General features: G+C 32.2%; 1 protein-coding gene across 6 annotated transcripts in view; it reads right to left on the bottom strand.

The window, feature by feature from the left end:
- Positions 1 to 14647, bottom strand: part of LOC118203999 (anoctamin-4) — a 475106-nt gene that overhangs the window by 33903 nt on the left and 426556 nt on the right. For all 6 annotated transcript variants that reach the window (XM_085815493.1, XM_035376334.2, XM_035376321.2 and 3 more), the window contains 8 exons: positions 10970 to 11032; positions 10646 to 10720; positions 7485 to 7649; positions 4762 to 4798; positions 4534 to 4645; positions 1910 to 1964; positions 1711 to 1808; positions 1142 to 1281 (listed from right to left, as the gene is read on the bottom strand). In XM_085815493.1, the coding sequence (XP_085671619.1) occupies positions 1142 to 1281; positions 1711 to 1808; positions 1910 to 1964; positions 4534 to 4645; positions 4762 to 4798; positions 7485 to 7649; positions 10646 to 10720; positions 10970 to 11032 (745 nt within the window). The remainder of the gene's footprint in view (positions 1 to 1141; positions 1282 to 1710; positions 1809 to 1909; positions 1965 to 4533; positions 4646 to 4761; positions 4799 to 7484; positions 7650 to 10645; positions 10721 to 10969; positions 11033 to 14647) is intronic.

The raw sequence follows: 14647 nt of genomic DNA, 5'->3' as shown, positions 1-14647 counted from the left end.
ATCCAAAAGCAGCTTCCTCCCTTATATAGCAAGAACACAAGCCTGTTCGGTTAGAAAACTGCTTACAGAATGTCATATTTTTCATGAAATAATTATCTTCACAAATATATTGTATTGCAGGAATTATTCAGAATACGGAGAAGTATGATTCAAAGAGGAAGTGGACGAATAGGAAATGTTCTAGGATAGATTACTGCAGCAAAAATAAGACTGATCTCAGAATGTTGTGCATTTTTTAGCTGGGATTTTCAATGGTTGAGAAATCTTTCAATCTGTCATTTTCAGTTGTTTCCTGACAGTTTTCATGGTCCTTGCTATTTTATCTTTTATCTTTTAGGGAAAAGCTTAATTTATTTTTTCTCCTATTCCAGCAAAATAAAATAAGAAAGATCATTAGCTTCCGATGAAATAAGATCCCTAGGATTTTACTTGGTGTCCACCGAAAACATCGAGGACGAAAACGTCGTAGAGAAAACAATACTAGGCGAAAACGCTGTAGTAAAAAACATCGTGGGAGAAAAAGTAAATAGAAAACATCGCAGTTCTAAAACATCGTGGTTGAAAATAAAGCGATTCAAAAACTTCGCAGTTTAAAAACACCGTCGTCGAAAATATAGTGGTAAAAAATAAAGTACCTACTATAAAGCATTTCTACCACTTTCCAAGCGTCCTTCATGGTGTAGCGGTTCTGCACACTGAGCCGATATTCCAGAGGTCCGTGGTTCGATTCCCGGTGAAAGCGGTTGCTAATTTTTCATCTCTCTGGCTTCCAAAAAATCCTAATGTCTCTACACTACAAATCATCGCATGATGATAACATCGCACATACGCGTTTTTCAGGTTTTAAAAGTCGTATGTACATTTTCGTATAATGACCTAGGAACGCAAGAAGGAAAGAGGGATATTTTTACTTCTATATTTCATACCTCTGAATGAACTAATAAATTTTTGCTGAAAAAGTAAGAAGAAAACTTCAGCATTTATTAATTTAGTTTGTATAATTACTTATTTTAGTCCGTATTTTCATAAACTTACATTCATTAAGATGACATTTATATTATTAAAGAAAGTAAGAAAGCAAAATATCTTAAATCATAAGCTATTAAACGTTACCCGTTGTAGTAAAAGAATGATTCCGTACCCATTTCGAGGTATTCATCGAACAACGCCATCCTGTCACATTCCAATAAATTATAGTCAATCTCCCAACGAGTTGTAGCTTTGCGATCTTTAGGACCGTCTCGCGTCCGCCACCACCGTTTCCACCAATTCATCATCTCTCTGATAAATAAATAATGCAAAAAATCGCAGCATTAGATACAACATTTTTATACATACAGGACTTCATTCTATACTAATTACAGATTGTTCCCTGAAATACTAGTTTAAATTATTGAACAAGTTACTGATAATCTGATTTTTACCAGATTACGGGTAAAAATCTGATACTCTACATTAGCAGTTTTAACAATCAGTAGAATTACGTTTTGGGGCATATATTCGAGTATGCACGTAATAATAGCCCATATACGCATTTGAACAGAAAACATTTGATCAAAGATTTTTAAATAATTTATTTTATATATGCTATTATTCATTTGTAAGTAAAACTTTTAAAAAGTGGGACTAAATAATAAAGTAATTTCTAACTGCAACTGTATTAAAAGGTACAGACTTTATTTAGAAAGAAATTTAAGGGGATATACTTACGCCCAAGAAAGCTCGGATATATTATTCAAAATCTGTTTCCCCACCATTATAATGGCCAACTGCACGCATACTTCAAACAAGCAACCTCCAAGTTCGCACTGCAATAGAAAAAAAAAGGAAGAAGCAGCCGTATTAGTAAAATCTGTCACATAAAGTCATTTAATTTGTAGTCTAAGAAAAATATTTAAGGCTAGAATACCTGGTCTTGTCTAAATCCAAATAATGTAAAAGTGTGCCCTGGATGACCAAAAAACCTGTTAAAGAAATTTTGAGGGTTTTTAACTGTTCAAAAAAGTTAACTTGTAACATCAGCAATTCCAATAATGACTGGAAACCTGCTTTAGTGTTAAATGGAAAAAGCTATGAAGATAAAGGAAACAATAATGTTTTCGTATTAATTACCAACTGTAGTTTTGCATGAAGATACTAATTAACCTAATGCATTTCCAAGAAATAAAAATAAATAATTTAAGAGAACCGCTTTCCTTAGACAGATGAAGAAAGAATTTATTTTAAGCTCTCTTCTTGAATTATCTACATGCTGAGCTTCACTATATCAGCTTCTTGCCTCACAGTACTAACTACATAAACTACAACAGAAAACGATATTCATACATCAGCTATTTATGAGTATTCATAATAAGTATTCATAACACGCAAACTATATTTCGGAGACTGAAATGAATTTTTCCTTTAAAAAAACTAGTTTTTCAAAAACTGATTATTTAATTAACGCATTTACATAATGTATAGGATTATGAAACAAATGCAAACTGAAAGGGAATGCACATGCCACAAAAAATATATTATGCAATACATAAAAATTAAAGTTATAGTAATAATGTCATTTTAGGGGAAATTTTAATATCTTGGAAACCGATATAATTCTATCATCAGTAAAGAGATCTTCTCTACATGTGTATCAAAATGCAACTTCATGTTCTCAAAGCAATAACAGACAACTTTGCTTTCTGTCACAGTAGCAGATATTTCTGAGCACAATCTCAATATTTTTCTACTGTTAGAATTCTCATCTTCGAATTTCGCTTAAGCAGCTTGTTACTCTATAATTTAGTAAGATTATTTTGAAAATCAATGCTCATATCAGTAATAATGGTAAAAGAAACTATCATCATACTGGTATATTCATCGTTAGCAGATCACTGATCCGTGTGCGCATATCTCCGAACAAATGTTCTGAATCCTTAACGAATACAGTAAGATCTGTGAATTTTGTTGTTACAAGGATTTACTTGAAAACTTATGATATTTCATATATTAATCTTAGAAAGTCATCTATGCAAACATCTCGTCTTTTAGGCGGATAGTCATAAAGAGTTTTACTAAATAAATCAGCAATTCTATATTAATCCTGAAAACCTCGAGTTTTCAAGAGAACGAAATAACAGCGCTTTAGCAATCCTTGTTTTCAAAGAGTTTTTCTTTTAACTAGATGTTAAGAAATTCAGTTTTCCAAATGCAGCTGTTAATGGAATGTATCATGTGTTACAGCATGCAACCAGTCTTAGAATTCTTTTCTAGATAAACGAAGCTTTGAGTTCTTTGCTTGAGATTCCCAAAGAATAATTAAGCGAAGCTACATAGTTTCTGTCGGATTGTCATTATACATTTGCATACAGTACAAGAAATTCAAACTTTTTTTCATTTTCACTGCATTTTCGTGAACACGGTCTTAAATATCGTTTAATATCATGAAAAGTGCAATTTTCCTTTCAATGTTAAATTAGTTAATGCAGAGGTCTACTCTTTGGAGGTTTGCTACTAAATGTTGCCGATGAATCAGACAAAGTATATCACAAAAACGTGCAATGAAACCTCTGTATCTGCCTCTATGGATTCAGAGCCAATAGTAGCACAAAATCATTCCATTTTCTGAGATGAATACTGTTTTCTTTGAAATAAATGGCAACTTTTCAAAAATGTTTCATATTTAGTGCGTCTGTTTTGAGGATTTTATAAAATTAATTCTGAGTAGAAAGCATTTCCTTTCAAAGATACATTCCGAAAAATGTACATTTCAATGTGACAGTTACCGAGGAAGTAGCTCTAAAGCAGTAAATAAATTGTCAGAGATTACAAATAATAAGGTAGAGGTGAACTGGTACAAAACTAGTGTTAAGCGACTTTTATCAAATTCAGCTGTGATAACTCTTGGATGTAAACCTGTGAAAATTCTGCATGCAGGGAAAAACTAAGCAGGTATTTGTAGCAATCAATCTCAGCCATTGTCTAATTTTTCAAGACAGAGATATAGGTGCGTTGAAATAATTACACGTTACTAAACAATGTCAAAATGTTAAGTAACATCAGTTTTGAAGTTATCCCTATATGACCGGGAAGATTAAGTTGATTATGATGAAGTTTGCAGCAAAAATAATATGTTGCATTAAATAAGTCTGTGATTACCGGACATGCTCTTTCGTTTATATCAGGGGTTTTCAACCGGTGGGTACGCAATAGAAAAATAGGATGTACGCAGAGAAGCAAAGTATTTTTAACTATTAAATTCAAAAATTAGAACCCCAGCATCCTGATTGAACTTCTTCTCTGACACTCGTAAATTTATGCGATCTGAGCTTTGTTCAAGAGTGGTGGTGGTAGTAGTACTTTGTAGTGGTGGTACTAAAAGTTTTCAATATTTGTTTAGATGGTACGCGTTAGTCAAAAGGTTGAAAACCGCTGGTTTATATGATTCCTAGGGTTTCACATGACTACCGGTTGAAAACGCTGCACTGTTGTCTGTAAGTGTGTATATATCTCTGATATTTCTAAAAAGAGAAAAGAAAAAAGCTGGAAACTTACCTGCCTTTAAAAAATGCAATGTATATAAGAGATGAATACATGTTGATGAATTCGAATAAAAACATTTTGAAAGTGAAGCTATCTTCATATTCTCTTTGGGTCCGTGGTTGCTCTGAAATTCATTTAAATTGCACAAAAACTCAGTGAGCGAAAATCTAAAAATTTTGAGATGAATGCAAATTTTATTTAAAATAAAAAGTTTATAACCGCTCTACGTGAAATACTTACCAAGATCCGTCAGTTTGGCAGTAAGTTCTCGATAAACCTGAAATAAAATCTTATTAATACTGTTGTAAAGCAATACTTTGCAACTGATAAATACAATACAGGAAAAAGACGTATATTGAGGAGATGTTTTTTTACGGAAAAGTACGGAACATTCATCAAATATTCCAATAAAAGAAATAAAAGAATGATGATGGTTAAAAAAATATATATAAAGTTTATTCCTCCCTACAGAATTTTAAATTACTGATATTATACGTAAAATTAATAAGTAAAGAATGACAATAAACTTCGTATAATACTGTCTAAGAAAGGAAATGCTACACCATCAAAGAATGATTGAAAACAGACTAAACTTTATAAACAGATCGATAATAAAATTTTCAGCATATGATTTAATTTTAAAAGTTAGATATACAGGGTATCAATAAAATGTTGTGGCCTCATTTCGAATAATTAAACTTAAATTTTTGAGAAATGGAGGTATTCAACTGATGCCCAATCATGTTCTAACAGTGCTCGATTGGCGAGAGCTTCTGGGATCTTCTGAGTGGCCAAAGAAGCACTTGTACACTTCAGAGTATATTCCTAGTAAGCCGAGCAGTGTGAGCCCAACTTTATCAACTTGATCAATGACATTTGGAATGCCTTGAAAGATACGGAAGAAGAGAGAGTTGCATTACGTTCTCAACTTAGCCGTGCCTAATGTGCGTTAAAGACAAATGGCTGTTAGTATTGATGAAACCCGAAAACATTATTCATTATATCACGTTGACCGGATGTATGTCGCTCAAAAATGGTAGATGTTCAGCCCGGTGTATGCCTTACTAACACAATCTCATATACTGAACATAAGTTTTTGAAATAGAAACGAGATTCATCGCTGAAGTTTAAACTTTTCCATACAGCAAATACAGTTTAACCTATTCCATGCATGAGATGCCACTGCAGACGTACACGGTGATGACGCGATTCTAATCGCAGCCTTTGTGAATGAGACTGGATTTGAAACTTTCATTAGGCACTCGAGGCTAAAGTGACTATTAAGATATTGAGTAACGAAAGCATTCTGTGCACTTAGAAAAATGTATCTAACTGTGGACCGTGGGTCAGATACGGCGGGACTTTCACGTCTGTCTCTATCATGCATAACCCTTAACTATCTTCCCGGCTCTACTGTCGCCAATTCAGATAAGCTGTTGTGGAATCAACCAACGTTTCCTCTGCGATTCAGCAATGTGCATGGCAGTACGTTTGTTTCAGAATAGCATGGCATTTTCTCTGTAGGGGCAAGGTATATACTAAAGAGATTATAATGCTATGACTAATTAATAAAAATGTTTAGATATTCATCAAGGATTCAAAATTATGGTTTAAAATTTAAATTCGTTTTTATTATTTCATGTAACATTTGATTGCATTTTAAGAAAAATTTCCCATTCTTCACGATCTTGAATGAATAATGCTCATAACTAATGTTGTTTATTTTATTTTTTTTCGTGTGTGAAGGTTTTCGCACAGTGTTGCTAAATTTAATATAATTTCTGGCTTCCAGATGCAGCAATAAAAATTTTCTGGCTCTTATTACATTTCAGTATTATTACTTTTCATATAGGGACTATTGTGGTATTTTAATCCCTACCCCCCAAAAAATGGATGGAGACTTGCTAGTTTTAAGGATAAATCAGTTATGGTTAAACCCATTGGCCATTTCATCTGCGAATGGTCTTCAGAGTGTGTCACGGAAGGGGATCGATATTATACTTGATAGAAGGGAGAAACAGACAGCTGCAAATATCCCTGTCTTCTCCGAGATTCAAAACCGGTTCTAACTAGGCAGCAGGATCCTCAATCACCATACCGATCAAAGCGGACATTTGAACAGGTTTAAATTTCGAAATTTTAAAACATGAAAATTTCTTGTTATCAATGCATAATATGGAATACACTTTTTAATACACTTAAAATATTTCTACACATGCTTAAATGCATTATTTTTTCATTGAAAAATCTCAGCATGCACAAAACAAGATGAAGTTTATTATAAATGGATGTTATTTGTATTAAAATTTCATTAGAGTACATTAGATGCTTAAATATACTATTCAGATTAAAAGAAAACAACCTCATTTCTTTACAACGGTATTTAAAAACAAAACAGCAGATATTTATTGTTAAAAAATATTTCAAAAAATTTCTTGAGTTGCAAAAAATATGTCAAAAACTTACTAAAGCAATTATGAAAGAGTACTTATGTTCATAAGTAAGCATAACTGTTCCTCGTTCCTGGAATAGTCAAACTCTACAAAATGACCATCTGCTGTGTTCTTAATATTCTATGTTTCTAGACCTGATATTAATGATTTCTTTTGTACATTGATTAAACGTACTGTTTTCTATCAGAAGATCCTAATAATACATAACAAAAACCATCACGTGAAGCAATATTGCAACTATGTCTCATAAAGTTTGTGCAGCTAAAACGAATGTAGAACATTGTTGTGACGTACGGCAACCTATGGAAGGTGCTTGTTTAGCTGTTTGACATTTGTAAACTTCAATCGTTTCCTTGTCCAGTTACGTACGACATGTTTTTGTGTTGCTTTAAATAAAAATAATTTTAGTATATTCTCTTTCGTCTTTTTGAAAAAAAACTTTTTTCGAGTTCTAGGGACTGCCGTATTGTAATCATGTGGTGTGAAAGGATGTTATTAGCGAAACTTTACCTTGTCCATAATGACGATGACGACTAGATTCAACAAAGATGCTGTGATGGATGTGGTGATTTTGGCGTACGGTTGCCAGATTGGATGATCGCTCGCTGTAAGCACAGTCACCAGAATGATTCTATAAACAATCATTCCGAAAACAGTGCCCAGCAGGAGACTCAACTGAAAAAGAAAGAAAATATTTCATGAAATTATAGTTTCGGTACTTTTTTTTGCTATGAAAAAAATCTGCGTCTCTCATAAAACAGACCTTTCAATAGAAAGAGAAGAGGAACTGAAAATATATAAATTCAACAAAGCTTCAGAGTTCTTTATGAGTGCTGTTAAAACGGAAATATGAAATCACTGTTCTTAACAACCATTTTCTTAATTTTTATTCTTAAGACTTTTGTTTATCCACTATACAAAATTTACATTAAGAGATATTTTTTGGAGTGAATGCTTGAATTAATAAGATGAATATAAAAGAGCTTTAAGGGAAAATTAGTTCCACAGCTCATTTATTTGTTGCAATTTAATCAAATTTTACAAATGTTTTAAATTAAAAATGTTTTACAAATGTTCATAATGAAGTATTCACAGAAACTCGCTTTGTTCATTTCTTCCATGATATATTGATGACATTAAAATAAGACAGATAAAAGTTTTTAGATACGAAGGCTAAAAGACTGAAGACTACATAGTACTAGAATATTGACCTGGTCGTGCGCTGCGTTCAGGATGAGTACGCTATCAGGAAATGCAATTAAAAACTCTTTTCAAAAAGAAGATATTTTGCTTCAATAAAAAGCTTTGTAATCTAAAGCAGGTGTAAGTAACATAATCTAAGTAATATTCCAGAACTTCATCCTTTAAAATTTGTAGCGATTTTAAAATTTGTTTAAATTAATATTTAATTTATCATAATTTAAAATTTGTAAAGATAAATTGAATGAATTGAAATTGAATACTTTTGTATCTATTTTACAATTCTCGGAAGTCACATTTCGTAAAAGGCATCTATGAAACAGGATTCACTTGAAAAGAAATACAGATAAGAGAAACAATAAATAAATTAATAAAAATCTTCCCTAAAAATAAAACAAATAGTATCCATATCAACTGCTAAAACATAATAAATTCGTCTAAATTACCAAATCTCAGTAAATTTAATACTGTACTTTTGTTACGAGATAGATATAGAGTCAAACAGTTAGCCCTATATTAAAAAACAAAAATTCGCAGAACTACTATTTGTTGACATTCTTTAAAGTTTAAAGAGGAAAGAAATGAATCTATGTGGCCTTTAAGAAATTATCAGTTCGATTCATTGAAAAATGTCAACGCATTGTTCGCACAGAATATTTTAAAATTAAATATTTTGAACTAATCTTAGAAAAGTTGTTAAAATAACTATTAGCAGCGGTTACAGTTTCTTTTGATTGAAATATCCTTCTTTTAACAAACAGAAATTTTAAAGGAATTCTCTGTTTGATTATATGAAACATAATCTACTGCTACGGATTCAGTAACTGACTAATGAGTAGAAAGAAAGATTTCTTTTCACACTAGAAATGTCAGCAAAATTAATAATGCAAATAACAGGTCAGGTCTTCTAATTCATTCCTTTCATTCATCACAATTGGCATCTGCGGGTTACTTTTGATTCTTTAGAATTAAATCACAACTTAAAGTGCATCATATAGAGAGCATTTAAGAGATTAGAAAACTAGTGACAACGAAATGAAAGAGTGTTTCAGGAAGTGACTTCTAGGAAGTATACAAGAAGTCCTATGATTATGCAAGAGACAAGCAGGGTACTCGTTCAAACACTTCCGGTATATATAAACTCATAGCGACTTATCTGCACAACCATTCGAAATTAAATTTCAGGTATTGTTATTTGAAAATATGTGCTTTAGAGTTCTAACGGTTACGGTTACGGAGAAAACATATCGAAAGTTTCGAATGGCCACAGCCACATTTTTCCTGCGTAAATTGAGAATAAAAAATGACGTTGAAACGATTCACGTATGACGAAAATTGCTGGGGTAAAACATTTGAAAAGAATAATATTGTAAAGAATCAATAATAACACAAGAGAATTACAAGTTTTCAATGTGTACAACTTTCTAAGATTGACTCCCATAACTTTACAGTTTCGTGCCCACCGCGATCTCTGACCTCATTACGATGAATTTCTGGTTCTGGATGGATTTCTAAGTTGTACCTATCACATCCAGGAGATTTGTCAGAACTGAAATATGCCATAAAATCTTAAGTTATACAGATTCATCCTGTTTCGTCCGTTGCGACCGATCATAACTGTTGTCAACGACCTTTCACATGCAATGTATTATGTTGTCACTGATCCTTTACAATGCTGTTTACTTGCAAATATTTTACACCGGCAGGTTTCGTCATACGTGTATCGCTCCAACGCTATTTACGAATTTTCAATGCGCTGATCAATTTGAGGTGGAAAAAGGTGCCTGTTGCCATTCGAAAATTTCGAAATGCTTTCACTGTAACCGTAATCATGAGAGCTCTAATGTTTTAAATCATCACAATTTCGAGTGCATACCTTCAAATAACAATATCTGAAATTTCATTTCGACTGGCTGTGCCGATAAGCCGCTCAGAATTCAGATTTCGGGGAAGTTTTCGAATGAACACTCTTTAATAGTTTCTTTTTTGGCATAATCCGTTGTAGAGCTTGTGCACATCTATATATTAGCTGAAACTATGTCCCTTTTATCTACTTAAACCACTAGATTCAAACCTTTTTTTACATCTTATCCTCAAGGAATTGTTTCATTAAGCTTACTAAAGAAATGATGTCATGCCAACAAGTTTAGCTGCCTCTGTAAAGTACAGTGAACCCTCCTTAAAGTGACATCTAACAGTTTCAGGCGATTTTGATTACCTGAGGAAGGTGATCGAAGGTGGTCCATCGGAAGGAAGGTTTATTAGATTAATAATATTTTTTTATTGATCGATAAAAGTAATTATTTTCCAAGACACTGAATATGCATATAGATGCGTATTACAACGCACCGTTAACGAATAAAAGTTTATAATATTAATGAGTAAGTATGAGTTAAGATTTGAGACGCAGTCACTTAGTGATAGCGACTGCGTTTAATTTCGATCACATCTGACGAAAGGTTATGACTTACCACAAAGAGGACAGCTGAATTGGCTGCTGCTATCCTATATACTTTGCTCCAAAATGGAAGAAATGGCTCTATAGCCTGAAAATAAAAAGTAAGTAGTTTATTCAGCTTATAAGAGACATTCAAAGGAATTTCAGACCTATAAATAAGCTACAGATTTAAAAAGAAATATTAAAGTCGCATCAGAATGAAATTTAAAAGCTAAGAATATTTTTTTATTTTACCTGTATTTAAACCTATATGAATAGCAAAGATAGTGAAAAAAGCGTAAGCGATTTATTTGTGCAGAGCATTGGAAAATTTATAATTTGTTTTCATTTTTCTTACCATTGTGACTGGATTAAGGCGATAATTTTTTACTGTACTTTCATATTCAGGCCTAATTTGTTCCTGAAAAATAAAAATAAAAATCTTTGTGGCACAAACAATACATAAATTACCCCAAAAGGAGGGGGCTGCGGTAAAATCGCAGATGATTTAGAATTTAATTATTGATCTGATTACAAAAATTGCGCACATTAAAAGACATTACTAGTAATTTGATGCATTTGAAAAGAAATGCAAGAAATTTGTACTAGCGACACATACTAATATACTAAGAAGGTACTAGAACTAATATACATTGGTAGCTAGGGAACTGTAAAAGACAAAATTATTGTAGTGGATTACTACAAAGGGAAAATTTGTAAACACGACAGATATTGCTATGGATGCATTAAGAGAATTTTCGATCATTCTGTACATTGTTAAAAGTAAATCGGAGTAGATTTGTTCTCAATGTCCAAGTATTTGATATTTTAGAATTAATTTGTATTAAAGATTATGTGAAGGAATAATTTCTTCTAAGTGTTGGTTTCGAAGATTCTAATTTCCATTTTCCCAGAATTCTAAGATTCCTACTCCATATTTATTATTAGGTTATCATAGGAATAGTAATTGCACTCAATGATGCAGATGTGAATGTATTTGAAAGACAAGTTTTTATGTAGTGATTTAATTCTTTGTTTGTTTATAGGATCACAATAAAAGAATGTTGGGATTTTAAAAAGACACCTCTAAACTCTTTTACATTTATAGAAAAGATTCAGTTGTTAAAATGTTGAGAAAAAAATTTTTGCTTTAATTAACTTAATACTTTTCGATATTTTGCTTCACGTCAAATCTTAAATGTATGTTCACGATCTCGGGCCAAGTTTGCTGAAGTACGGAATTATACTTGGGAATTCTATTCTTTGCTGTAACTGAATGTGATCCTGTATATGCCGCACAGTAGCATAACTGGAGCAGTCCCATCCATACCGTTCTGTTGCATGGTAGCAGGAAAGCCGACTGCCATAGCCTTGGGTCCGTTTCGAAACTGACGAAGGCACGGGTGTTTGTAGATGTAAAATGTCTTGGTGGCAACGGAACACTTTAAATATTATCGAGCTAAAAGTCCTCTCGAAAAGATTACGATTATATTTCATATTTAAATTCCAATTAAATTAATTAATTATGATTTTTTAGGAACGATGTTTTAAAACTGGAAAACAAATTAATGTAATAATTTAAACAATAATAATTTAAGCATTTATAATTTAAACTTTAATAATTTAAACATTTGTGGGATTGAAATGAAGGATGATAAAATATTTTTACTTCTATAAAAATTTTCGTTACTGGAAGATTTACATAATTATATATTTTTTTTCTTTCCAATTTTTCATACGGATGACATGCAATATGTACTTAGCAAACATTACTTAAAACAACGAGTTGGGTTTTGCTCCCTGTCCGCTTTTGATTTAAAAACTCTCCCAGTTAAATGTTTTCCAAAGATTCCCATCACCCAGTGATGACTGCTAAATTGTTTCCTCATTTTGATTTTTCTTAAAGATTATTTAATATATCTCCTCAAAGAACGAACGAAAGAATTTCAAGAAATTTCTGCCATTGATGACTAGAGTTAAATCTCTTCTTCTCTTTGAATCTCTCTCTCTCTGTTGTTATTGGATTCTTTAAAACATTGCTATTGATTTCAGTAGTTATGTTATCTCACTTAAAAAAATACAATTACGTTTTCTGCACGAAGTAAATGAAATAGTTATCATTTAGTTTGAAAGCATACATATAGAGGTTTCGAGGCCCATCAGTGGCCGAGCCGGTTTTCCCCATGTGTAACGTTTTCACGAGCCAGTTTCCCTTAGGAAATCCTCCGAGAAGGCATCCCTTCCCTCAGACAGATAGCCCTCGATTGATTTCCCATAATCAAAAAAACCAAATAAAAAGTTTTGAAAACAATTGAAATTTTCAATTTTTATTAGAAAGGATTGACCAATTGAAACAAGTGAAATTATATAAATATGCTACAAGCTTATAACATAGTATTTGAAGATTGCGCTTGACCAGCTTCGCTGGTATGACCATACTGGACTAGATGAAGCCAGAGTTGACTCCCGTCCGAGATGTTGTTTTTAGAAGATTTGTTATGAACTTTGTGAACAATATTTGCATACTGCTGACGGTATGTAAAGACGACGTAATTAATTACTAGCTTTTTATCAGTTACCATGCGCCAGTGCTTTGGTTTGTCATTATGCAAACTTTGAAATGATGGGCATTGCTGTACCTTGTATTTCCCAGTAATTAATGATTTAATAAAGTTCACCAATAGTAATCCTGTTGTTGATTAATTGCCCGTGGTGCTCAATTGAATGAAGTTGATGTTTTGTCTTCCTCAAAAATTATCAAAAGAATCACACACCTGTTTGAGTAAAATAGTCATTAAATCTAAGAAACGTTCTAGGAAGTGCTAAAAGGCATGCATAAAGAAAGGAAAATGAATAGATAACGTCATATATGTATATTGAAGAAAATAACAAAGGAGATAATCAGAGCTAGAAGCCTAAAAGGATTTAGAACTATAAACCTTCCAGCAATTGAAAAAAGAAATCTTCCACAGAAACTAACTCTTGAACTGTCGGGGAAGAGACAAAGAGGGGGAAAAGTTTTGTATTGTTTTATTTTTGAAGATCCTTGTTTTGTTTTGTTTTGAAAGAATCTCGAAAAACATAAATTTGGATATATGGTTTAAGACATGAAACCTGAGCAACGGTTGATTTACTTTAGCTTCTACCTTTTGCTTGAAGCTTCATATCCCCAATGAAAAGGTCAAAACTAATTTCGTTAATATGTAATAAGATAGCCAACAGAAGAAACTAAACATTCTCAAAAATTCGTAATGAAATCATTAACAGCCAAACTATGCATTTTATAAACAGTTTTTTTATGCGTTTATAAAACAATTATGTATAACTGAAATTAATTGACTTGAGAACTTGAACTTCCTATTCAGGTTTTTCGAAACGCGAAAAATAGTGTACCCTTACTTTAAATTGATTCTCGGATCTTTCGTTGCTTAATGAATGTGCTTCAAGTGCATACTGATCTTCCAATTTCTAACTGAATGGGTCTCAGCACACCCAAACAACATAGACGAAAGTTCTTCACCAAATAATACACATATATATTTTCCTAGCTATACTTATTCATTCTTTAAAATTTTCGTTTCTTCATTAAATTCAGAAGAGTTTGCAATCAAAAAATAAATAAATATTTTTTTGTAAAATATTGCAAAACATTAATGCTGTTGTAAACATCTGGCTTGCAAAAGAAAAAGGCAGGAAAAGAATTCATTCATCAAAAATGCATTCATAAAGATAAAGCACTCAGGCGCTGCTGCAGTCTTTTCAAAAGCATATTTCAAGTTATTATTTTTGCTTTCAGCGCACTTTTGCCAATGCAAGGTTGGGTGAGAGAGGGTTAAGATTCTACTTACGAGAATTACGACGATGGAAGTGCTTGTAAATATTTCAACGAAATGAGAAGCACATTTTAATGCAACGTTTCTTTATGAAGTATTCTTTGAAAGCATATTTTGTTTGAAAGCTTTTATCAACCGCTGGGGAGAGAAGTCTTTTATTTGTTTCAAAAGATTTTTTTTTTTTTTAGCTTTCCTTTCTTTTC

Source organism: Stegodyphus dumicola, chromosome 1, assembly GCF_044657685.1.
Source record: "Stegodyphus dumicola isolate Sdum_Otavi_A_Nest chromosome 1, ASM4465768v1".
NCBI lineage: Eukaryota > Metazoa > Arthropoda > Arachnida > Araneae > Eresidae > Stegodyphus > Stegodyphus dumicola.
The sequence above is the reverse complement of the archived record's forward strand: the minus strand, read 5'-3'. Positions and strand labels throughout refer to the sequence as shown.